The sequence below is a fragment of the Octopus bimaculoides genome, chromosome 8, assembly GCF_046866305.1.
Source record: "Octopus bimaculoides isolate indiv1 chromosome 8, ASM4686630v1, whole genome shotgun sequence".
Taxonomy (NCBI): Eukaryota; Metazoa; Mollusca; class Cephalopoda; order Octopoda; family Octopodidae; genus Octopus; species Octopus bimaculoides.
In genome coordinates this window covers 67,315,543-67,340,542 of record NC_142935.1, presented here as the reverse complement: position 1 = coordinate 67,340,542, position 25,000 = coordinate 67,315,543, and the positions used below count along the sequence as shown (strand labels likewise).

Genomic DNA, 25,000 nt, shown 5'->3' with positions numbered 1-25,000 from the left:
TATATTGAATACACTGAAATGAGACAATAACTACCACAGTCAGTATTTGTCACCACAACACTACCACCACCACCTACTAGTTACCATCACTTATACTACTTGTTCTATTTTAACAACAAAACTGCTTCTCATCACCACACCTGATGTTACACTTCTGGTGCACCAACCATACCACTCCTTGTTACCACCTCAAACACCACTACTAGTACTACTACCACTGGGACAACAACCATACTATTATTTGTTACTACCACTAATACTACGACCAGTACCACTACTTGTTATCACCACAGGCACTGCCATGACCATACCACTATTTGCCACTACCACTAACACCACTACTTCTATCACAGCAATACCATTCTTGCTACCACTTCTGACACCATTTTCAGAAGTTATTTGTCTCTCAATGGACAGAGGAAGACTGTTGTTCTCTGATGAGATCCCCAAAAAAATTGAAACCAGTCCAAGCAATCCCACATGTTCTGGTCATGGAATGATAAAAAATTTTGTAAACTTCACAATCAAGCTAAAATTGCATTAAATCACACTGACGCCAAGTTCACCTTTTGTCCTTTCGAGGGTTGATGAAATAAAGTACCAGTCATGTACTTAGGTCCATATAATTGAGTACTCTCCTCCCTCAAAATTCCAGGCTTTGTGTCTATTTTTAGAAGCGATTATTAAAAGACACATCTTTAATCCTTTTGATACCAACCCGGCTCTGGCTCTGAGTACAAATGTCTTGTTTTCATAAGTTTTGAATTAAAATCTTCCACCAAACCTTAGTCACAATTTACGCTCCTAACACCAGCTTAATGGTAACTAAGTTATTTTACTAAATTCCCTGTTATATTTAAAATTAATTGAAAGAAACACAGAGCATCTCAAAATAAATATGGTAACAAAAGGGTTAATAAACACATGGTCCCTCTAACAGTCACAACTATTACAAGGGAGATAATCATTTCACTATAATTAAAAGCCAGATCTAACAGAAATTTGAAATTAAGGAAAAAAAATGTTTAAACTTCTGTTTCCCTAATCTGAATTTCTTAAAGCCTTTAGTTGTTGGTATTCATGTAGACTTATGTCAGAGATCAAAAAAGACCTATAGAAACTCTAATTGCTTCTCGTTTCTTCAGACCTAACAACTAAAACCAAGAAAACAAACATATGTGAGCAACAATTACCACATCCTTCAGTAGGATTGGCACTGTTGCAAGAGTATTTAGTAGTTGCAAAACACCTTGAAATTGAACCCAAATTACTGTATTCAATGCAAAAAAAACAACTAAGTACACAAACATGATTCACAGAAATATTACTGTCATCAAAACATTAACTATTCAAAACTTCTGGTGGAACAGGAATAAATCCTCGGTGCACTTCTTTCTGACCAAGAGCACTGGTTATGAATTTAGGACATTTTATCTACTAACGAGTAGAAGCTAGAGCAGACAGCTTGATGGACAGTTCTCTGCTGCTATCTGCTATGATAATGAACAACAATGACAATGACTTTGGTAGCAGCAGTAATGTACCATAACCAGCTAACTTCAAGAAACTCACTACGGTGACTGCTATTATACCTGATCCAACAACACTTCACACACTTCAAACTATCTTAATGTAAACATCATTTATTTGTTCTTTGTAGAAACGACAACATTATTTTATAAACGGTGAGAATATTTTTGCATTAAAAATCTTAGCAGAATTTGTGTTCTTTCAATACTGAATCATAACATCATTCATACAAACTTAGAAATATCTTATTGCTACAGTGAATGAAATCAAAGAGGTAATATAAATATTATTTATAATAATAATAATAATAATAATAATAGTAATAATAATAATATAATTAATATTTATAAGATATATATTCTGCTATGGTAAACTATGTTGGTGATGCTTCATAGATCTTAAACAAACTGTACTACATCATTATTTTGATACCTAAGGAAAGTACAAATGGCTGAACTTGAATCTACAGTCGCAGTGAATAAAAGTACAGTTGCTAAGCTCCTTGAGCTGTTGACTCACATATATCACTCTAAATAGAAAAAAACAAAAAAAAAAAAACTTATTTATCGGTTAATTGTTTTATAAATAAAATAAGTATATAAACATTGTGTCTTTGATTTTATTCATTAGTTAAGTGTTACATATATAAAGAGTTGCAATGAAACTTCAAAGTTACTGTCAACCATTTCCACGTTAAATGAAACTGATGCTCTACTTGAGTGGTCCACCAATTAAAGATTGACTTTATATATATATATTTATGTATTAATTGAAGAGGACAACAAATGCTAAGGCAAGACAAAATCTACAATGTTTCCCTAACTCCCGTCTCGGCTAGGAGCTTGGAGCCCTGGTAATCCATTACAGCACTTACCCAGCATACCTAGTCATTTAGATCACCTGTGAACTAAACTCCCATATTTTGTGTGTGTGTGTATATATATATATATATATATATATATATATGTTCACACATTCATCCCATATTTGATGACATAAAAGACACATGAGCATATTAGACCAACTCTAATTTCAGCAGAGCATATTCAACACCAGGAACAAAATTATAACAGGACCAACTTGGGTGATTTGTTGAAATACATTTTTTGGAAGAAAAGTATACCTCTTATATATCTTCAAACAGTAAATACACATAAAACTATATATATACATGGTGAGACAGAAAAACCTCCCATTGAAGTGTCACTAGTGAAGTTAGGTATTAAGCAGATGGTAACAATATCTTAATGTAGCTAATATTTTAGCTTTTACTTGTTATTGTAATGGTTTGGACCATTAAAGACATTTTAAATAAAAAACATGCCGTCCCTCTAACAGTCACAGTTATTACAAGGGAAATAATCATTTCACCGTAATTCAAAGCAAGATCAAACAAAAACGTGAAATTAAGGAAAAAGATGCTTAAAATTCTTTTTTGTTTTCTTAACATGCGCTTACTGTTAAAGCATTTATCAAGAATGATGAATTTGATTGTTTTTTGTGACAATGTTTGTGTGTGGTGTATTACAAATGCTCACTGTGATTTCAAAGGTTTGCTGAGAAAGGCTTATCAAACTGGTGGTGTTTCATAAGTCTTTCTTCCATAGCAGAAAACTTCAAAGTTACAACTGACTTTTTAAAAATAGATGACTTCAAATCATGTATTGTGTCTGTCAATCATTCACTTCAGTTTTATATTTTATAAAAAAAAAAGTTGACAATGAATGTGTAAAATAGAAAGAGAAAAGTGAGACTGACCTGCCCTACTCTCGCTATCAGCAGGTTTGACTTGTATTGGACGGTTCATCTGAAAATAGAGAGAATGGATGATTGTTACAAGAATATCATAGGAGAAACAACAACAACAACAACAAAAATAACAAGAGTACTCAGAGAGTGCAAATCTCCACCAAGGCAGCACCAACATCCTCTCAATGATTAGCCGGAGATGATTTTTAAAATGAGAGTATCTGAAATAAACTCAACTGCTCTCACAAATGAGAATACTAAAAATGAACCCGACCGCTCTCAAAAATTAAGTAAAAAAACAGGAAAAATAATCCAGAATCCTTGTCTAGTACCAGATTGATCCCAAAATCAAACCAGTTCATGCCAGTCATGAGACCGAACATCCCTGAAAGTTTCATTCGAATCCATCCTGTGGTTCTTGAGATATCTTGTCCATGGACAGACAAACAAACATGACTGAAAACAATACCTCTTCCTTCAACTGACAACTGGTATATTACTGCTACTTATCTGAATGATTCAGAAAAGATACAAGACCATATGTTAATGTCATATATATATATGTATAAATAACCTGCTCCTGGCATAGATCCAAAGTATATTATGGACCATGTATTTAGTGCAATGTGTGCTTCCTGATTGACCTCAGGGCTTATGATATACTCACTCAGGTACAGTTAATCATATACATAACCTGAATATCTTTCTGCTTGTACTTCGGTACTTATGTATATATTCCTCTATTGTTGTTGTGTACATATTTTTTCAACCTAACCTGGTGCCTTACCATTTAAATGCCTGATTCTCTTAAATCCTGATCTATTATACACATATATACACACATATATACACATATATATATATACATATACAGTAGTGATAAGAGATGACAAAGGAATAACTGAATATCTTATGAACTATAATTCTTTTCTATTCTAGGCACAAGGTCCAAAATTTTTGGGGAGGGGACCAGATGATTAGATGTACTCCAGTATGCAACTGGTACTTAATTTATCGACCGCAAAAGGATGAAAGGCAAAGTCAACCTTGGTTGAATTTGAACTCAGAATGTAAAGACAGACGAAATAGTGGTAAGCATTTCATCCAGCGTGCTAACGTTTCTGCTAGATTGCTGCCTTATGGACTATAATTGGTTATTTCTTTATCATCTGTTATTACTGCTCTGTACCTGACCAAGACTTCATTCAGAAGCATATATATATATATTGAGTTCTACACCAGGTTATTAGCATCAGAATACCTAAGTAAAATATTAAAAAACTGTATTTATATGAGTGTGTGTGTGTGTGTGTGTGTGTGTGTGTGTGTGTGCATGTATGTGTGTGTATGTGAGAGAGTGCGTGCATGTGTGTGTGGTGGTGGGGAGGGTTATATAAGTATGTATAAATTCAACACGACACTATTCCCAAAAGAAAAATTATAGCTTTGAAAAAAAAAAAAAAAAGCACATGACCCTTTTTAGGGTCTCTGTGATTGGCAGGTGGAAATGAGGAAGTTATCCTCAGACAGGAGATCTGACCCAGAGGTTTGCTAAAGAGTGAAACTCTTTTAGAAACCACCCAAGGGCCAGGTCTTGATGCTTGACAGGCTGATGTATTACACTTTCTGTCTATCAAATGTCACATGCAAGTATTTGGTTAACTCAAGGCCAAGGCTGAAAACATTTATCCAAGGTGCCACGCAGTAAAATTGAAACTAAAACCATTTAAGTTGTGAAGTGACCTTCTGAACCAAACAGCTATGCCTATTCAACAGATAATCTTTAAACTCATTGACCAATTTGTATTGATCTCAACACTGACAGTTGTTTGACATTTCATATTCAGACAGATTTATCGATGAGTGATTAACTCTATAGAATTCCTGTGAGTATTATCATAAAACTGCATCTGTGCAAGTATTGATGCTCAGCTGTTCAAGAGTTTTAAGCTGTACCACCTTACCACTTTGTGGTACTTATTTCCAAGGTACCATTGTTTGACTCCTTAAACACAGCATCCAAATCTGACTCAAATCACACATCATCTTTACATTGGATTCACTCAAAGGATGTCCCTAGCTGAATTGTCTGATGATAGGTCTGCTGATCTAATTCTTAACTATTTTCCCCATATGGGACCTCTCATTCCACATCACTCCTCCTTGTAGCTCAGAGATTCTCAGAAAAGGGAAAATGTAAACAAACACTTATGCAGAAACATAAACACACAAATACATACATAATATAAACAAAACATGAGTGATTGTCTATATGATATTTAGCTTAACTATCTTACACAAGTTTCATTATTAGTTAGACTAGGCAAATTATATAACCAGAATTCATTGTTAAATCATCAGAGACATGTAACATTTTACATGTAACATTTTATATGTAACCTTACTTGATTGAAATACCTTGAATGGAAACACAGAGTTGTAAATTTCTAAATACTGGTTGTTTGTTACACAATTAAAGGCTTTAAATTTCATTGGATGAATGAATAAATGAATATATATATAATTAAGATTCAGTTGAATTAGGTATTTAAGTTGAGGCACCAAGTCAGTCTAGTATTGTCTACACAGCTTGAAGTTCTGATGAAAAATTTGCTAAAAAATTTTTATGGAATATCCTGTATGTTGAAAACCTATATGGTCTTATGCATCTGAGGAAAGCAGGTTATTTCAAATTAATGTAATGCTTGCATTGATTAATTAAATGGAGCTGCTTGAAACGGCTGTAGTGCTTCTGGGACATCTTTGTTAATTATTTGCTTTTTATGGGTTAGAATGAATTTGTTGAGGTAGATTTTCTACAGTCAGATGTCCTTCCTGTTGCCAACCCTCACCTGTATCCAAGTAAGGTAATATTTCTCCAAAGGCCAGACATGTTTTCATAGAAGATTGGAAATGAAGGACAACGCTTGTATGATGGTGGCACTTGTTTACGGCTACGATGCAATGTCAAGGCATGGAGACAGTAACACACACATATGACAGGCTACTTTCAGTTTCTACACATACACACACGTGTGCACACAGACACTCACATGTGTATGCACAAACACACATACATGCATGTACACACACACACACACACACACACACACACACATATATATATACATATACACACACACAACTGGTTTGTTGCAGTTTCTGTCAATTAAACTCCTTTACATGGGATTGGTTGACCAGGGGCCTTAGTAGAGAAGACACTCAACTTGCTGTGCAGTAGGATTGAACCTGAAACCACATGATTGTGATGCATGCATAAATATATGTACACACACACACACACATACACACACACACACACACACATGCATTTATAAACACAAGAATGCTTTAACAAAATGTCCAAAGCAGATACAAAATTTTAATTCTCACGCAAACACACACCAACACACATGCACACGCACATACATGTGCATATATATATATACACATATATATATATCGACATCTAACTTATAAACCAGGCATAAACTTACACATACACACACACATCTACATACACATATCCACATCCACACACGCAAACATTGCATTTTGGTTTTGACATTTCCTATTAATCTAGTTTTGGTGTTTCACAAAATTTTCAATTTCTAATTCTTCCTCTCCCCACACCTCTTCTCACTCCCTCTCCTCTTTTCCTTTTGTCCTCTTTCTTTTCCTCTTTTATGTTTTTTTTTAAAAATCTATATACATTCCCTTTTTTCTTTATTATTATTATTATTATTATTATTATTATTTTTCATCTTTACCAAATTCTCAGTTTTCTGTTGCAAATCACCAGAAATGATAAAACAAATTATAAAGCCCCATTTCCAAAAATCAGAACAAAATGAACAACAAAACAACAAAGTGTTTCGGAGTGGGGTCTGTAGTAGGCAGCTGGTGGGGGTGTTCTCTTGTAAGGAACTGTAAAAGAATGGTCTGATTCTTTCTTATTGATTCACTCACTTGTCTTTATGTGTGTCTCGTGTACGTTTATCATTCCTTAACTTGGTATCTGTTTCTGTGTGTGCGCGTGGGTATGCATATGTGTATGGCTATCATAATACTGGAGTGTGTGTGTTTATGAGGGCGTAGAAATCTGGGCGTGATTTTTGTTATATTCTTGGATATGTGTGTATGTATGTGTGTGTATATGTGTATCTGTATGTGTGTTGTGTGAGGATGCGTAATTGGTGTAGTGTTGATACGAGCATGTGCGTATATAAGTGCGTGTTTGTGTGTTGTATGCGATTGGTTGAATGTTGGTGCAAGTATGTGTGTGTATGAGCATGTGTGTGTATGAGCATGTGTGTGTATGAGCATGTGTGTGTGTACATGCAAGGATTGAGATGAAGATGCAAGCATGTGTTTGTGTGTGTGTGTGTGTGTCCATGTGATTACTGAAGTGTGTGTGACTGCTGAAGTGTTGTAAGCATGTGTGTAGATGACTGGTATTACTTTGGTGTAAACATGTCTGATATCTGAATATGTGTGTGTGTGTGTGTGTGTGTGTGTGTGTGTGTGTGTGTGTGTGTGTGTCTTGTGTGAGTGGTGTACTATTGATGCAAGCATGCATATACATGAGTTTCTGGATGACTGGTGTTATATTGGTGTGTGTATATATAGGCTTGTGTGTGAATATATGTTGTGTGATTGGCATGATAATATGCATGCGTGTGTGTGTGTGTGTGGATATAAAACGTTGAGACTATGTCTGTGTGTCTGAATCAGACTATGACTTTAAGTAGAAAATGAAACAAAAAAACACAGAACACCCCCCACCCCAATTTAAAGGCACAAGTGGAGCATTGAATATACACACGCACATACACACATACATATACATATATACACACACATACATGTATATACATATGCTCACACAAATGTACATTCACATGTGGTGTGTGTATATAAATATATATATATATATATACACACACACACACACATGTACATATGTATACAGACATACATGCAAATACACACACATGTACATATATATATATACACATACATCTACATACACACACAAATATACATTTGCATGTGTGTGTGTGTATATATATATATATATATACATACACACATACATGTACATATATATATAGAGAGAGAGAGAGAGACATACAAATATACACGCATACATGTACATATATACACACATACACACACACTCACACATACATAAACATACATGTACACACACACACATATATATATATATACATATACACATACACATATGTATACACATGTACACACATGCATACATACATATATATACATATGTAGAGAGAGAGGAACTTAGACTGAGTAAAGATGAAGAGGAAGGCAAGTATGATATAGCAATAGACTGAAATCAATGCTACGTGTGTGTGTGTGTGTGTGGGTGTGAGTGTGTGTGTATTGCTCTCTGTGAGTGTGTGCATGTGTACACAATATTTGAGGATTGATGATTATGTGTGTTTATATGTGTGTATGTTTAAGATTTATATAGTCCATTATAAATGTATATATATTGCTGCTTATAATTTGGGTGTATATTAGCTTTTATACATATGTCTCTTGGCCCATTATATGTCTTTATTGCTCCTTGTACATGTGTGTGTTTGTGTGTGTAAGTGTGTGTGTGTGTATATATATATATGTATATATATACATGCACACACATACATACATATTTGTATATACACACACACACACATATATATACACTTTCACTCACATATACACATGCATATATATATATATATATATATATATATATATATACACACACACACACATTCACATACATACATACACACATATATAGGGAGAGAGAAAGACAGAAAGAATAGGGATGTGTGTATGCCAGTGTTTGTGTGAGGAGGGAGGGAGAGAGATAGAGGGATAGAGAGAGAATGAGAGAGAGAGAGAGAGATAGAAAGAGAGAAATGAGTTTTGATTATTTAACTAAAAATTATGATATATTTGTTAGCTACAAGAGATTTTTGACAATTTCCATTTATTTATTTCAACATAACAAAATAGGAGGAAGAACATTAAAAATAAAAGCCCCCCCCCCCCCGCCGTAAAAGAAATCAAAAACAAAATTAAATATTTAAACTGTCTTAGCCTGTCTGTCGGCTGTTCTTATAACAATGTATTTACTTTAAACATTTAGTTATAAACTCAAACAAAATACGTTGCATTGCCAAAAATGTCTTTCAAACTCTTCAATAATCTCCCTTGCTTTCTCGTTATATCTTTCTGCCTCTCTCTCTTCTCTTTGTCTCTATTTATCTCTCTCTTCATATAAAACACCATATGTGGACTATTTCTGTTTCACTCTCTCTGTGTGTGGAACACATAAAACAAAAATTCAAAGAAAGATTATTCTTTCATAATTTCCTGACAGGAAAGTATTTGTTTATTATTTTTTGTTTTTACAATTTTATTTTTTGTGTTTTGCTTTGTGTTTTAAATTTTTGAAAAAAAAAAATTTTTAATTAAAAAATATTAAAAAATATTTCAATTAAACTGTGTCATTTTAACCCCCCCCCCCTCTCTACCTCCCTTAAATTGTTATTATTGTTATTTTTATTAAGGTGGCAAGCTGGCAGAATCGTTAGCACCCTGAACAGAATGCTTAGCAGCATTTCATTTGTCTTTTAGTTCTAAGTTCAAATTCTGCTGAGTACACCGTTATCTTTCATCCTCTAAGGAGTCGATGTACAGGGGTCAATGTAATTGATAATCCCCCTCCCCCAAATTTCAGGCCTTGTGCCTATAGAAAAAAGGATCACATTATTATTATTATTATTATTATTATTATTATTATTATTAAGGTGGTGGAGCTGGCAGAATCGTGAGCACGCTGGGTGAAATTCTGAGCGGTATTTCGTCTGCTGCTACATTCTGAGTTCAAATTCTGCCAAGGTCGACTTTGCCTTTCATAAATTTAGTACCAGTCAAGTACTGGGGTCAATGTAATTAACTATCCCCACAAATTCCAGGCCTTGTGCCTATAGTAAAAAGGATTATTAAGGTGACGAGCTGGCAGAATCATTAGCATGCTGGGCAAAATGCTTAGCACCTTTTCATCTCTCTCTCTATGTTCTGAGTCCAAATTCCATCAAGGTTGACTTTGCATTTCATCCTTTCGGGGTCACTTAAATAAGTACCAGTTGAGCACTGAGGTTAATGTAATCTACTTATCCCCTCTCCCAAAATTGCCAGCCTTGTGCCAAAATTTGAAATTGTCCTTATTATTATTTTAATTATTATCAAATTCCTCTGAGGTCGACATTGTCTTTCATCCATTTGAGGTTGAGCACAGGGTGGGGATTGATGTAATCGACTAGCCCCTCCCTTATGATTTCAGGCCTTGTGCCTATAATAGAAACAATTATTATTATTATTATTAGGAAGTAGAAAGGCAGTGAGCTGGCATGCTGGGCAAAATGCTTTGTATGCCGAAGTCGACTTTGCTTTTTATCCTTGCAGGGTCAATAAACTAAGTACCAGTTGAACACTGGGGTCGATGTAATTGACTCGTCCCCTCTTCCAAAATTTCAGGCCTTGTGCTTTTAGTAGAAAGGATTATGAGGAAGTGGAGGATGAATGGCACAACCAACAAAAAGCTTTATAGTATATCTCCTGGCTCTTTATATTCTGAGTTCAAATCCTGCTGAGGTCAACTTTGCTATTTATCCTTCTAGAGTTGATCTTGTGTATTCTGAGCTCAGCCCCTGAAGGTTTGAGGCCTAGTAGTTAGAGTAGGGGTTCTGAACCATTTTTTTCTTATCTATGAACCCCTTTGATTACAATTTTATCCTGGTGAACCCCCATAGCCAATTCGATGTTTAAAATCTGGCTTTATAGATGCTTCTTTCAAAATTCCTATTTTGTTTTTTCACACATTGTGTATGTTGAACTATATAAAATGTTAGAGAAAGAACCCTAGCTGTTTCTTGCAATACATACCAATGCATACATCTAAAGCAAAATTTTTCCAAGGGTCCTTAAAATACAATTGAGGATCCCCAATTTATCATTTTGTCACGTGGATCCCACCAAAAATCATATATGGACCCTGAGGGGCCATACGGACCCTGAGAACCACTGGACTTGTGTGTCAAGTTTATGACTATTAGGGTCAAAGATTCAATTTTCAGATTAGGTGGCACAATGTTTCCTTGGGCAAGACACTTCATTTCACTTTATTTTGGTACACTCAGCTCTAAACAAATTTTGGCAGCAGCTGGATGGTGGTGATGGTGGCAGGAGGTTAACTCTACAATGGACCAGTATCCTGTTCAGAGGGATGTTTTATATTCTCAATTGCTTAAATCACCACGGAAACAGGGGAAACACTCCATTCTAATGGGCTTGTAGCCCCAAGACAGACTTTAACTTGACTGAGCAGACCTGTGATCAAAGGCATTCCAGTTATGACCAATATATTTTCCCCCCATACTTCTAAGATCATGTTGTCTGACATGTCCTTCCTTTTCGAAGGATGGTAGGCTGTGATCCAAGAGGATTTGGCTGCTATTTCTATGACCATATAGAGAGGCTTTGTTATCCCTTTATGATTACTGTAATAAGGTATTGCTGCTGCTCGGCCCTTTGTTGTCTTTAATTGCACAAACCAGTGATGGAAGACGTTCCACACGTGACCATCCAATCAAAGTTTATCTAAGACTAAACCCATAGTCCAATGTATGTCATTGCCTTTGAGCTGGTAGAAGAGATCTGAGGGAGATTTTGTTGCTATTTTCAGCAGGTCTTGTGACTTGCAGGAGCTTGTACATTGCTTCTTTGGTGTTGTGAGAGAGGGGGGAGAGGGAGAGATGAGAGTGATAGAGTAAGTAAAAGAATGCAAAAGGGATAAAGACGAAAAAGAGGGAGGAAGAGGAGATAACTGTTGGGAAGAAAGAGCAATAAAGATAGATAGATAGATAGATAGAAAAAGAGAGAGAGAGATAGAGAGATAGAGAAAGTGGGAGAGAGAGAGAGAGAGAGAGAGAAAGACAAAAGAATTAAGTGAAAGGATCAAAGATGAAAGGGAGAATGAGAAAGGGTTTGTGTGTTGTGTTTGGCCTTGGAAACATTAGGCAATAAATAAAGATGGAAACGTGTGTGTGTGTGGGGAGGTTGGTAGTGGTGGTGGTAACAGTAGTAGAGAGTGTTGGGGGAGGGAGTATGGGTCAGTGAGGGGAGAGGAAGGAGGAGAGCAAGGCAGGGAAGTATTAGACAAAGAAATACATACACACACACGTTCGTGAGTGTGTGTGTGTGTGAGAGAGAGAGAGAGAGAGAGAGAGAGAGAGTGAAGGTGAGAGAGAGAGAGGGAGAGAGAGAGAGAAATTGGGAATTGGAGAATGAAGGAATAGGAATCAGATAGAGACAGTCACACATGCATACATACATACATACATACATTCACACAAATATGTATATACAGATACAGACACAAAAAGACACACATACACACACGAGCAGAGAGCGAGAGAGAAAAAGTCACACATACATACAAACATACATACATACATGTAAATGCACAGATACAGATGAATGTATACAGCTATACACAAAAAGATACGCATATGCATAAGTAGAGAGAGAGAGAGAGAGAGAGAGGGAGAGACAGACAGATAGAGAAAGAGAGGGAGAATCATATAGAGACAAACGTATATATAGTATATATATATGCATATATTGCACACATACAAACAAATGCACACACACATATATCAAGCACAAATAGATTCTCACACACACACACACACACATGTACACACGCACACATACATAACCAGAGAGAAGGAGAGGAGAAAGTGAAAGAGAGAGCAAGGGTGGGGGGGGGGAAGAAAGAGACAGACAGACAGCCAGAGAAGTGTTAATGTAATTGACAGCTTTAGAGATAATTATAATATCTCAAGTAAACTCCTGTAATTCTTTTGTTTCGATACTTCTGAGATGAGATCTGAGAAGATTCTAACACTAATGTGACAATGATGCTGCTGGGTGGCTTGAGGCAGGGTGGCTGGCTGAGTAGGTACAGAAAAGATGATAAGTGGAGCAAAGATTGAGGGCAGGAAAAACAAAAAAAAAAAATAATTATTATAAACAGAGTGACTTAGTAAAATGTTTACATATAACACACACACACACACACAAATACATACACAAACATATATATCATCATCATCATCATCATTTAACGTCCGCTTTCCATGCTAGCATGGGTTGGACGATTTGACTGAGGACTGGTGAAACCGGATGGCAACACCAGGCTCCAATCTAATTTGGCAGAGTTTCTACAGCTGGATGCCCTTCCTAACGCCAACCACTCAGAGAGTGTAGTGGGTGCTTTTACGTGTCACCCGCACGAAGGCCAGTCAGGCGGTACTGGCAACGGCCATACTCAAAAATGGTGTCTTTTATGCGCCACCCGCACAAGAGCCAGTCCAGGGGCACTGGCAATGATCTCGCTCGAAAACCATCCACCAAGAATTGAAATAAAGTTGCACCCCCAAAATGCCTACCCCTATTATATTGTGAGCACTATGAATTTTTAAGGAAATAGATGTGCAGAAAAATTTGTAACATCTAATAAGGACTTTAGTAGTAGTAAGTGGTTTCACTTGAGATTTTAAGCCACAATTCAAATTTGCAGAGAGATTACCTCGTTTCACAGATTTTTTTCTCTAAATATTTTTTTTTTATTCAAGAATTTATTTTATTCATTTAATATATTACAGGAATTTATGCCAGTCAACCTTAAAGACCAGACAAGATAGTTACATTCAGCAGGATTTCGACAAAGACCCTTAGGGGATGAAGTGTGTTTCAAATAAAGAAACTAAAAATTTATCATTGTGGCAAAATTAATGTAATTTTTTGAAATCAATTATAATAGCCATATAAAATTTAAAAGATATATTTCTTAGCAGCAACCACTAATCGGGAATACACTTTAAACTCATATGTGAAACTAAAGTTGTGTTTTGTAACATCATTCCTTAGTACCTAGCATGTTATACAACACTTAAAAAAACCAAGACTGATTCACAAATATATATATATATATATATATATATATATATATATATATATATACACACACATATATATGGATATATATATATATATATATATATATATTTGGTAGAGATCTAAAAATACATATAAATATATATATATATATACATACACGTGTGTATGTGTGTGTATATCATCATCATTTAATGTTTGTTGTCCATGCTGGCATGGGTTGGATGGTTTGACCAGGGCTATGTATATATATATATATATATGTGTGTGTGTTTGTATGTATCTGTATGTTTATATATGTATTTAAGTATTTGTGTATATTTATATCATGTACGTGTATATAAAAGATATATATATCATAGTATACATATATACATACATGTGTATTTATATATGCATATATTTGTGTGTGTGTGTGTATATTCTCAGTTACAAAAAAAGACCCCTTTCAATCAAGCACTTTGCCCATAGTAAGGTGAGGAGGTAATGCTTAGCAGTATTTCGCTAAGCATTTAGAAAAATAATAATAATAATAATAATAATAATAATAATGATAATTTCAAATTTTGGCACAAGGCCAGCAAGTTTGGGAGAAAGAGTAAATCAATTACATCGACCCCCCCCCCCAGTGTATAACAAGTACATATTTTATCAACCCTGGAAGGATGAAAGGTAAAGCCAGTTCGGTACAATTTGAACTCAGAACATAAAGATGGACAAAATACCACTTGGCAGGAGTGGCTGTGTGGTAAGTAGCTTGCTTACCAACCACATGGTTCTGGGTTCAGTCCCACTGTGTGGCATCTTGGGCAAGTGTCTTCTACTATAGCCTCAGGCCGACGAAAGCCTTGTAAGTGGATTTGGTAGACGGAAACTGAAAGAAGCCTGTCATACATATATATATATATATATATATACGACGGGCTTCTATATATATATATATATATATATACGTATAGATATATATATATGTATATATATGTACATATGTATGTATATGTTTGTCCCACCACCATCACTTGACAACTGATGCTAGTGTGTTCAGCAAAAGAGACTGATAGAATAAGTACTAGGCCTACAAAGAATAAGTCCTGGGGTCGATTTGTTCAACTAAAGGCGGTGCTCCAGCATGGCCACATTCAAATGATTGAAACGAGTAGGAGTAAGCATTTTTCCCAGTATGCTAATAATAATAATAATAAACAAGAAACAATAAATCATATTATCTCTGGCTGCCCAGTCCTGACTAAGAAGGAATATATTCACAGACACGACAGAGCTGGGACCTATATACACTGGAAGCTATGCCAACACTATGGAATAACAACAGAAAAAAGATGGTATAAACACACGCCAGAAAAGGTCACAGAAAACGAGAAAGCAACCATACTCTGGGATATGCCAATACACACAGATAGAGAAATTAAGGCAAATAGACCAGATATAGTTGTCAAAGATCATGAAGAAAAACAATGCTTTCTAATTGATGTATCAATACCAGCAGATGACAACGTTTCCCTAAAAGAAATGGAAAAACTTTCAAAATACAAAGACCTGGAAATAGAAGTAACTAGAATATGGAATCTAAAAACAGAAACAATTCCTATCATAGTAGGTGCCTTAGGTATAATAAAAAATATTCAAATAAATACATAACAAAAACACTAGGACTTACAAATATATATAACATACAAAAAATTGCACTACTGGGCACTGCACACATCCTACGCAAAACACTTTCAATACAGTAACCATAAGAGCATCACAGCAAACCACAGCACATACCCAAGGCACACAGAGCTATGCTCGGTAGTGAAGTGAAAGCACGTTATAAGAATAAAACTACTGAATAATAACAATAATAATGTTTTCTACTATAGGCAACAGGGCCTGAAATTTTTTGTAGGATGGGGTTAGTCAATTACATTGACCCCAGTGGTTGACTGTTACCTATTTCACTGACACTGAAAGGATGAAAGGCATAGATAACCTTGGCGGTAACTGAACTTAGAATGTAAAGATTTACAAGATGCCACCAAGAATTTTGCCCAGCATGCTAATGCTTCTGCCAAATAATAACAATAATTACAGAAAAAAAACATACAAAAAACCCCTGAAAAAACATCAACAAGATCTGTTATCAAAATAGTTGAAGACATAAGATCTGTAATGATTATGCTGTACATTGAGAGCCAATGTGAAAGAAAAGAATCAGAAATTATAAAGGAAAAACCATACATAACATATAGCAACCAAGAAATCACATGATGTAATTAATAATTTCATTAGCCAAGTTCATTAGTCGTTGGAGTAAGCTGGAAGTGTCTCACCTAACATCTGTAAAGTGGATGTGAACACAATAAACATGGTGTTACCACTGGGACCAAGAATATATTCCTTTATTTTTTTGCTCGTTTCAGTTATCGTACTGTGGTCATACTGGAGCAATGCTTTACAGTATTTTGTCAATCGAATCAATCACAGAACGTGTTTTTAAAACTTGGTAATCATTCTCTTCTGACTGTATCTTTTTGTAAAAATGCTTAGTTATACTGATGTAAGCGAACCAATACTGGTTGTCAATCAGTGGAGACAAACACACACATACTCATAAATGTACACACACACATACACACATATATATATATATATATATATATATATATATACATACCCTTTAGTCTTTTTACTCTTTTATTTGTTTCAGTCATTTGACTGTGGCCATGCTGGAGCACCACTTCTTAGTCGAGCTAATCGACCCCAGGGCTTATTCTTTGTAAGCCTAGTACTTATTTTATCAGTCTCTTTAGCTGAACTGCTAAGTTACGGGGACATAAACACACCAGTATCGGTTGTCAAGCGATGTTGGGGGGACAAACACAGATACACAAACATATACACACACATACATATATACATATATATACATATATACGACGGGCTTCTTTCAGTTTCCATCTACCAAATCCACTCACAAGGCTTTGATCAGCCCGAGGCTATAGTAGAAGACACTTGCCCAAGGTGCCACGCAGTGGGACTGAACTCGGAACCATGTGGTTTGTAAGCAAGCTACTTACCACACAGCCACTCCTACGCCTATGTATATGTTACATAGAATTGAAATTTATATAATATAGAAGATGAAAAATAAGTTGTAGTATTGCCTGTGGAATTTAGACACTGGATCTGCTGTAAATCATTTGACTGTGTTAATCACAACACCAAAGTGACATCCCAATTTTGACCAACTAATTAAGAGACTTAACCTAAGTAGCTAAGATTAGCCTGTGGTTGTAGTGGGAGTCCATATTTTTTTAGCAGAAGGATTAGACACTGAGTTGATGAGAACTTTGAAAAACATGCCATAAAATGTTAGATGATGTCTACATGAGGAAGAAGCTTTAGATTTGTGTGTGTGTTTCTGAATGTGAGTGTGTGTGTGTGTGTGTGTGTGTGTGTGTGTGTGAATGTAAGTGTGTGTATGCATGCAAGTGTGCTTGTGTGAGTTTGAGTGTGTGAGAATGTGTTTATGTGTGAGTGTGTGTTTGTGTGTGAGTGTGTGTTTGTATGTGATTGTGTGTTTATGTGTGTTTATGTGTGAGTGTGTGTTTGTGTGTGAGTGTATGTTTGTGTGTTTGTGTGAGTGTGTGTTTATGTGTGAGTGTGTGTTTGTGTGTGAGTGTGTGTTTGTGTGTGTTTATGTGTGAGTGTGTGTTTGTGTGTGAATGTGTGCTTTTGTGTGTTTGTGTGTGAGTGTGTGTTTGTGTGTGAGTGCGTGTTTGTGTATGTTTCTGAGTGAGTGTAACCTCTTGTCTCAGTTTATAGACAGTTGTAATACCTACAGCAGTAGTAGCAGTGGTAGCAGGAGCAGCAGCTGCATCATTTGTAGTTGTAATAATAGTAGTAACAGTAGTAGTAGTAGTAGTAGTTGCTGTAGTAACAACAATAGTAGTAGTAGTAGTCATAGAATTATTAGAGGCTGTAGTGGTGTGGTGATGGTGTTGTTGTTTGAAAGACAAATCTAATTAGACAACCTCATGTAATCAAGGCTCTTGTCATCTGAGATATAACATTACAACAACAGCAACAACAACAACCACCATGGAACGACATTGAATATTCTACCATTTTACCCTAACATTTTTACCTCCATCACTAGAGATTGTTTAGTGAGCCAGTAGGGGTGGAGGTGGGGGGTAGGGTAAGAGTAGCAGGAATGGTCTGTTACATAGCTAATTAGTGGCTCCATACACTCAATGAATTAACATTTGATTAACAGAAGGTGTGTGTGTGTGTGAGAGTGTGTGAAAGTTGGAGTAACAATGGGGTGAAGCTTCAGTTTCCAGAAATACATATATATGTGTGTGTGTGTGTGTGTGTGTGTGTGTGTGTGTGTGTGTATTTCTGTTTGTAGATATATATCTTATGTGTGTGTGTGTGTATTATATCTATATAATCATTGTATTTTTTTTTTCGGATTTTTTTTGTTCGTTTTTCTATGCTGGCATGGATTGTGTGGGACTTCTTGATGCTGTGCTTTGCAGCTGGATTCCTTCTTGATGCCAACTCTTTGAGTAGTCTTTTACGACATGCAGAGATATGGCATAGTATCAATTCTAAAAACCATGATACACACTGGATATATGTTTGTGTGTGTGTGTATATTTTAATGGTGGAACTCCAAAGTAGATGAAGCTATAACTAACAGCATGTAGAATACTGAGCTAAAAAGAGCCCTTGGATGGGGAAAGAAAGCCAAAGGCTGTTTGTGGGACTTCTGACATTTTCATATCAAAGATTTTTGTTAACCCAATATTCTATATATTCATAGCTTTATCTATTTCAAGTTCCACCAGTATGAAAATTACTTTATATCTCTCAAAACGTTTTAATCCTTATAATGTAAACACACACAGACACACACACACATTTAGTGATAGAAATAAATGCTTGAAAGCTATAACAAGAATATTTCTTCATGTAAAGCTTTTTAGCAAAGAGCACAGTAAAATAGAAAAAGTTATAATTTCAGAGCAATACATATACACTTGTGTGTATGTTAAAGTGTGTGTGTGTGTGTGTGTGAGAGACACACACACATACACAGTATGTGTACATATATGTATGTATGTATGTACATGTCTATGTATATGTTTGTGTGTGTATATATATATATATATATATATCCATATCCATGTATGTATGTGTGTGTGTGTGTGTGTGTGTGTGTGTGTGTGTGTGTGTGTGTATATATATATATATATATATATATATATATATATATACGCATATATATAATTGGTAGGGAGGAGGAAATAACTATTTCTCTAAAAGTGTAGCAGTAAAGTTTGTTGTACCGGATGTCATAGACTTGAGAGTAACTTCTACTTTAGGGCACAAGGCCAGCAAATTAGGAAACAAGTTAGTCGACACCATTCACTTCCCTTTCAAGTACTTGACGGGTATTTTAATTTATATCTTATTATTATCCTTTTTTACTTTCCTGAAATAAAGTTTAAAATTTCCCAAGAGATTAAACTAATCATAAAGCTGTCTTTGGAAAGATTTAGCAGTACTAATACCTAATGGACCCACCAAAGACGTTTTAAGAAATTTCACCTTGTTTAGATCAAATTACCCTACAATCCCCTATTAGATAACTTTCTGCCATGGGGTCACCTTATTACCAACAGATGCCAAGATTTCTCCACCTTAAGAAATATGCCATGCATATATAATAAAATTATGAATATGTAATTAGACACACTAATAGCACAAAAATGTATTTGCATATTAATTAAAACCAATTTATCACTATTTCTTGCAAGCCTCTTAGCAAGCTTTTATGGCACTCTAAGATTCTGGAGAGCCTCTGTTGATAAATACTGTATCAGAACATGATACAAAATGCATGCAGAGCAATAATTATGGCTCATTATGTTTCAGCTTTCAACAAATGTTACTGAGGTCAACTTTCCCCTCCTCTGTTCCTGGATTCAATAAAATCAAGCACCAGTCAAATGATAGGATATATCTGATATCCCTATAAAGTATGTTAGAAGTGAAAGGGATCAAAATAGAAGTTTAAGTCTAAGATTACCTAGAGGATCCATTATTGGTTTGTCTGAGTACCAGTTAAGTACTGGAGTTGATTTAATATCCCTATAAGGCATTCATCATCATCATCATCGTTTAATGTCCGCTTTCCATGCTAGCATGGGTTGGACGATTTGACTGGGGACTGGGAAACCAGATGGCTGCACCAGGCTCCAATCTGATCTGGCAGAGTTTCTACAGCTGGATGCCCTTCCTAACGCCAACCACTCCGAGAGTGCAGTGGGTGCTTTTATGTGCCACCGGCACGAGGGCCAGTCACACAGTAGTAGATGAGAAAGGAATCAGAATAGAAGTTTAAGTCTAAGATTACCTAGAGGCTTCATTATTGGTTTGTCTGAGTACCAGTTAAGTACTGAGGTTGATTTAGTATCCCTATAAGGTATTGTAGACGTGAAAGGAATCAAAATACAAGACTAAGGTTTAATTTGTTCTTCAACCTTCTTGGGTTGATAAAATAGAAATCCTGTTGAATTAATATCCTTGTAAAGTATACTAAATATGAATGGAATTATTATAATGAAAGACTGAGATTACCTAGAGGCTCCCTGTAGGTTTATACAGAGTGTCCCAGAATATCTATTTCAGTGAGATCAGACATATTTTTTAAAAAATTCATTTTTATTTATGCTTATCATGTTTAATATGTGTTAAAAGTGTATAAATTTTAAATTTTGTTTATGATTTTATAATTTTTTTTCATAATTTTATTACAATTCCTGTTGGATCCTGATTATCTGTCCATGATAAGTTTTTTCAATTTAGCTGAAATCATTTTCTCTACCCCTGTCCCCAGGATGGAGCAACTTAACCCTCTTGTTACTAACCTGGCTGAAACCAGCTCTTTTTACCCAATTTCATTAAGTACTAGTCAAGTTATGGGGTCAGCTTAATAATACTCCTACAAACCATTATAAACATGAATGGAATTATAACCAAAGACCAAGACTAACTACAAGTCAACAACAAGAATTTGTTGTTGGCACTCCGTCGCTTACGACGTCGAGGGTTCCAGTTGATCCAATCAACGGAACAGCCTGCTTGTAAAATTAATGTGCAAGTGGCTGAGCACTCCACAGACACGTTTACTCTTAACGTAGTTCTCAGGGATATTCAGCGTGACACAGTGTGACAAGGCTGACTCATTTTTGAAATACAGGTACAACAGAAACAGGAAGAAAGAGTGAGAGAAAGTTGTGGTGAAAGAGTACAGCAGGGTTCGCCACCATCCCCTGCCGGAGCCTCGTGGAGCTTTAGGTATTTTCGCTCAATAAACACTCATAACGCCCAGTCTGGGAATCAAAACCGCGATCCTATGACTGCGAGTCCGCTGCCCTAACCACTGGGCCATTGCGCCTCCCAACAACAAGAATAACAATGGTATAAACTACAAGCATATCTACACCCTCTTTCTTGCCCCTCCCCCTCCCCGTCTCACTCTACCTCCTACCCTTACCATTCCGTGTCGGAAAATGTTTGAAAATCTGACTCATTGTGTTGGGCCTTAAAAATAGCTCAAAGAATCCCGTGAAGGATCGGAATGTATTTCGGTCAGATGACTTATTTATTTATTTATTTATTGTTTTGCGCTACTTGCAAGTCAGTGCAGCTGCAGTACTCCTTCCCTCCACACCCAGCAGCTAGCAGAAGCACTAACTGCACCACTGGCACCGCCACCACAACCACTATCATTTGCTGCACTGAAAAGAACTACCACCACCACCACCACCACTCCCAGCAGTTGCAGATGCACTAACTGCACTGACACCACCACCACCACCACCACTATAATTTGCTGCACTACAAGAACTAACCGCTCCTCACCCCACTCCAAACTGTAGCAGAAACAGGAGCTGCACTGGCACCACCGCAACCACCACACTAGCTGCACTACAAGAACCACTTTTACTACCAGCTGTATTAACACTAACTACAGCTGCACCAACACACAGTAACAGCAGAAGCACTAGCAACACCGCCCCCATCACAAAATGCACTTGCTGCACCATCACCACCACCATCATTTCTAGGAGCAGTTTGTGGCACTCGCTGCACAACTACTTGCACCTCCTCCACTACCATGACCACCACCGACAGGAAGTGCAATATTATGCACAAAGTAAGAAACAAATGGAAGATGATGTTGGTGAAAGGCAGAGGGAGCAATATATATGCATGAGTGTTTGTGTGTATATATGTGTTATGGATGTATGTGTGTGTGTATATATATATATATGTAAACATTTACAGACACACACGAGTGTTGTGCCTGTACACACACACATATACATACACACATGAGAGTTGTGAATGCACACACACAAACATACACACACACACACATGCACACAGGTGTCTGTATGTGCATGTTTGTGTGTGTGTGTGTGTGTGTGCTATGGAGAAGGAGGCATTCAAGAAAGAAAGAGAAATGGTTTCTTAACAATGGTTACAAAACAGGAAGAATTGCAAAACAACAATATGAAAATTTAATAAATGAAGGCAAAATGTAGAAATGAATGAAGATTTGAAGATATGAAGAAAATATAAGAAAGCAATTTTTAGAAAAGCTCCTGAGGCTGTGATTGAACCTTCAACCTGTGTGTTGACTACTGACATATCACCTCCTACACACCTAACTCTCAACAACCACTGTGATACACTCTTGGATACTCACTTCAAACCAATTCGGTAAACGGTGATTATGTGATGGTGGCAATGGAGGAGAAAAAGAAAAGGGAAGGATGAAGAAGAGAGAAGGAAGAAGTAGAGCAGGAATAAAACAGAGAAGTCAAAAGAAGTAAAACAACAACAATAATAATAACAACTGACCAAATAAATGCAAACTCTGTCGATTTTGATGAAGAATATTCCAGAGACATGTATAACACTTAATGTAATGCTTTGGTAGAAACAGTGGGACATAGCATGTGACAAAGTAGGACCTCTTCAAATTCCAAGTACAATTCTCTGCTTTGGGGCTTCAGTACAGTATCCCCACCAACCCAGTTTTGCTTATAAGGCATACAAGGATAGTATTGGGTCATCCCATAAGTAACGCATTTTTTTTATACTTCTTTTATTTTTCAAAATTAAGGTAAACAAAGTTCTTTTTTTATCTAAAATATACTCTCCTTCATTTTCTGTAATGCTCTTCCATCTATCTGGTAGACTTGCAAGGCCCCTCTTCCAAAATTTACTTGTCTGTGATAGAAAATACTCCTACATTACTGTTCTGACCTCATCTAGAGAATTCATATTTTTACCATCCAAATGATTTCAAAGACTGGGGAATAAATGATAATCAGATGGGGCAATATCCAGAGAATATGGTGGGTGGGGCATCATTTCCCATTCAAACTGCTCCAGCCTTTGGAATGTCATCCTTGCTGTATGTGGCCGAGGATTATTCTGGTGGAAGATGGTCGTTTTTCTTCTAGCTCTGACTTAAGCCGCTCAAGCTGCTTGCAGTAGAGCTCCTTTGTTATCATTTGGTTTAGGTTTAAAAGTTCAAAGTGGATTGAACCATTCATATCCCATCAAACAGATAACAACACCTTATGTGGGTGAAGAACGTCTTAAGTCTGGGGTGCTGGTACTTCTTCTTTCCCAAGTCACTGTCTTCAGTGCTTGACATTTTTATAGAGAACCCATTTCTCATCATCAGTCAGTATTTGGTCCAAAAAAGGTTCATTCGTGAGATGCGACAGCAAAGTGCACACATTCACTCTCTGCATGTGATTAGATTTGGAAAGATTGTGAGGAACCCTTTGACCCAATTTTCTGACTTTCCTGATGGCATGCAGGTGTTGATGAATGGTTGAACGACCAAGTCCAAGCTTCTTTACTAGTTCCTCAACAGTTATGATGGAATTTTGTTCCACCAGAGCTTGCAGGATGTCCTTGTGCACTCTACAGATCTTCCAGGATGAGGCTTGTCTTCTAGGCTGCTGTTTCCTTATGCTTATTGTCCAATCCCCATATACTGCATTAATATTCCTTGCACTTTCTGTTGCATTGTTGCCGTTATTGAACTCATAAAGTAAAATATGCTGAATATGCTGCTTTGTCACTACCATCATACCTTTGAAAAAATAACTGTTAAAATCGAACTGCACTCTTCAAAACTTGCACTAAGAATAAGGACAAGGTGATGCAGTTAGTTTATCCCGTCCTCCTCCGACTTTTAGTTCATGCAATTGAAAAAACTGCATTATTTATGGGATGACCCAATAATTGTGTTAGTAATAATGTAGTAATTTAGCTGTGGTGGAAGTAGTAGTTCTTGTTGTTACTGTCTGTTGGTTCAATTCACCTCAGTTTCAATAATTCACTTCCTCTTCTCACATAAACACAACCACCACACACTCACGCACACACGCACACACACACACACACGCACACACACACACACACACAGAGTACCAATGGCTGACTTGAAGTAGAATGTAAAACATTGCTAGAAATTTTACTGCCACCAGTTACAACTTACATTGCCGCTGGTTAACAATATCGATTAAATTTAAATAAAGACACATATAAAAAAAAATGAACAAAAATA

General features: G+C 36.2%; 1 protein-coding gene across 1 annotated transcript in view; it reads right to left on the bottom strand.

The window, feature by feature from the left end:
- Positions 1–25,000, bottom strand: part of LOC106882486 (CUGBP Elav-like family member 4) — a 520,684-nt gene that overhangs the window by 268,700 nt on the left and 226,984 nt on the right. The window contains exon 4 of the mRNA XM_089355915.1: positions 3,289–3,337. Within this exon, the coding sequence (XP_089212041.1) occupies positions 3,289–3,337 (49 nt within the window). The remainder of the gene's footprint in view (positions 1–3,288; positions 3,338–25,000) is intronic.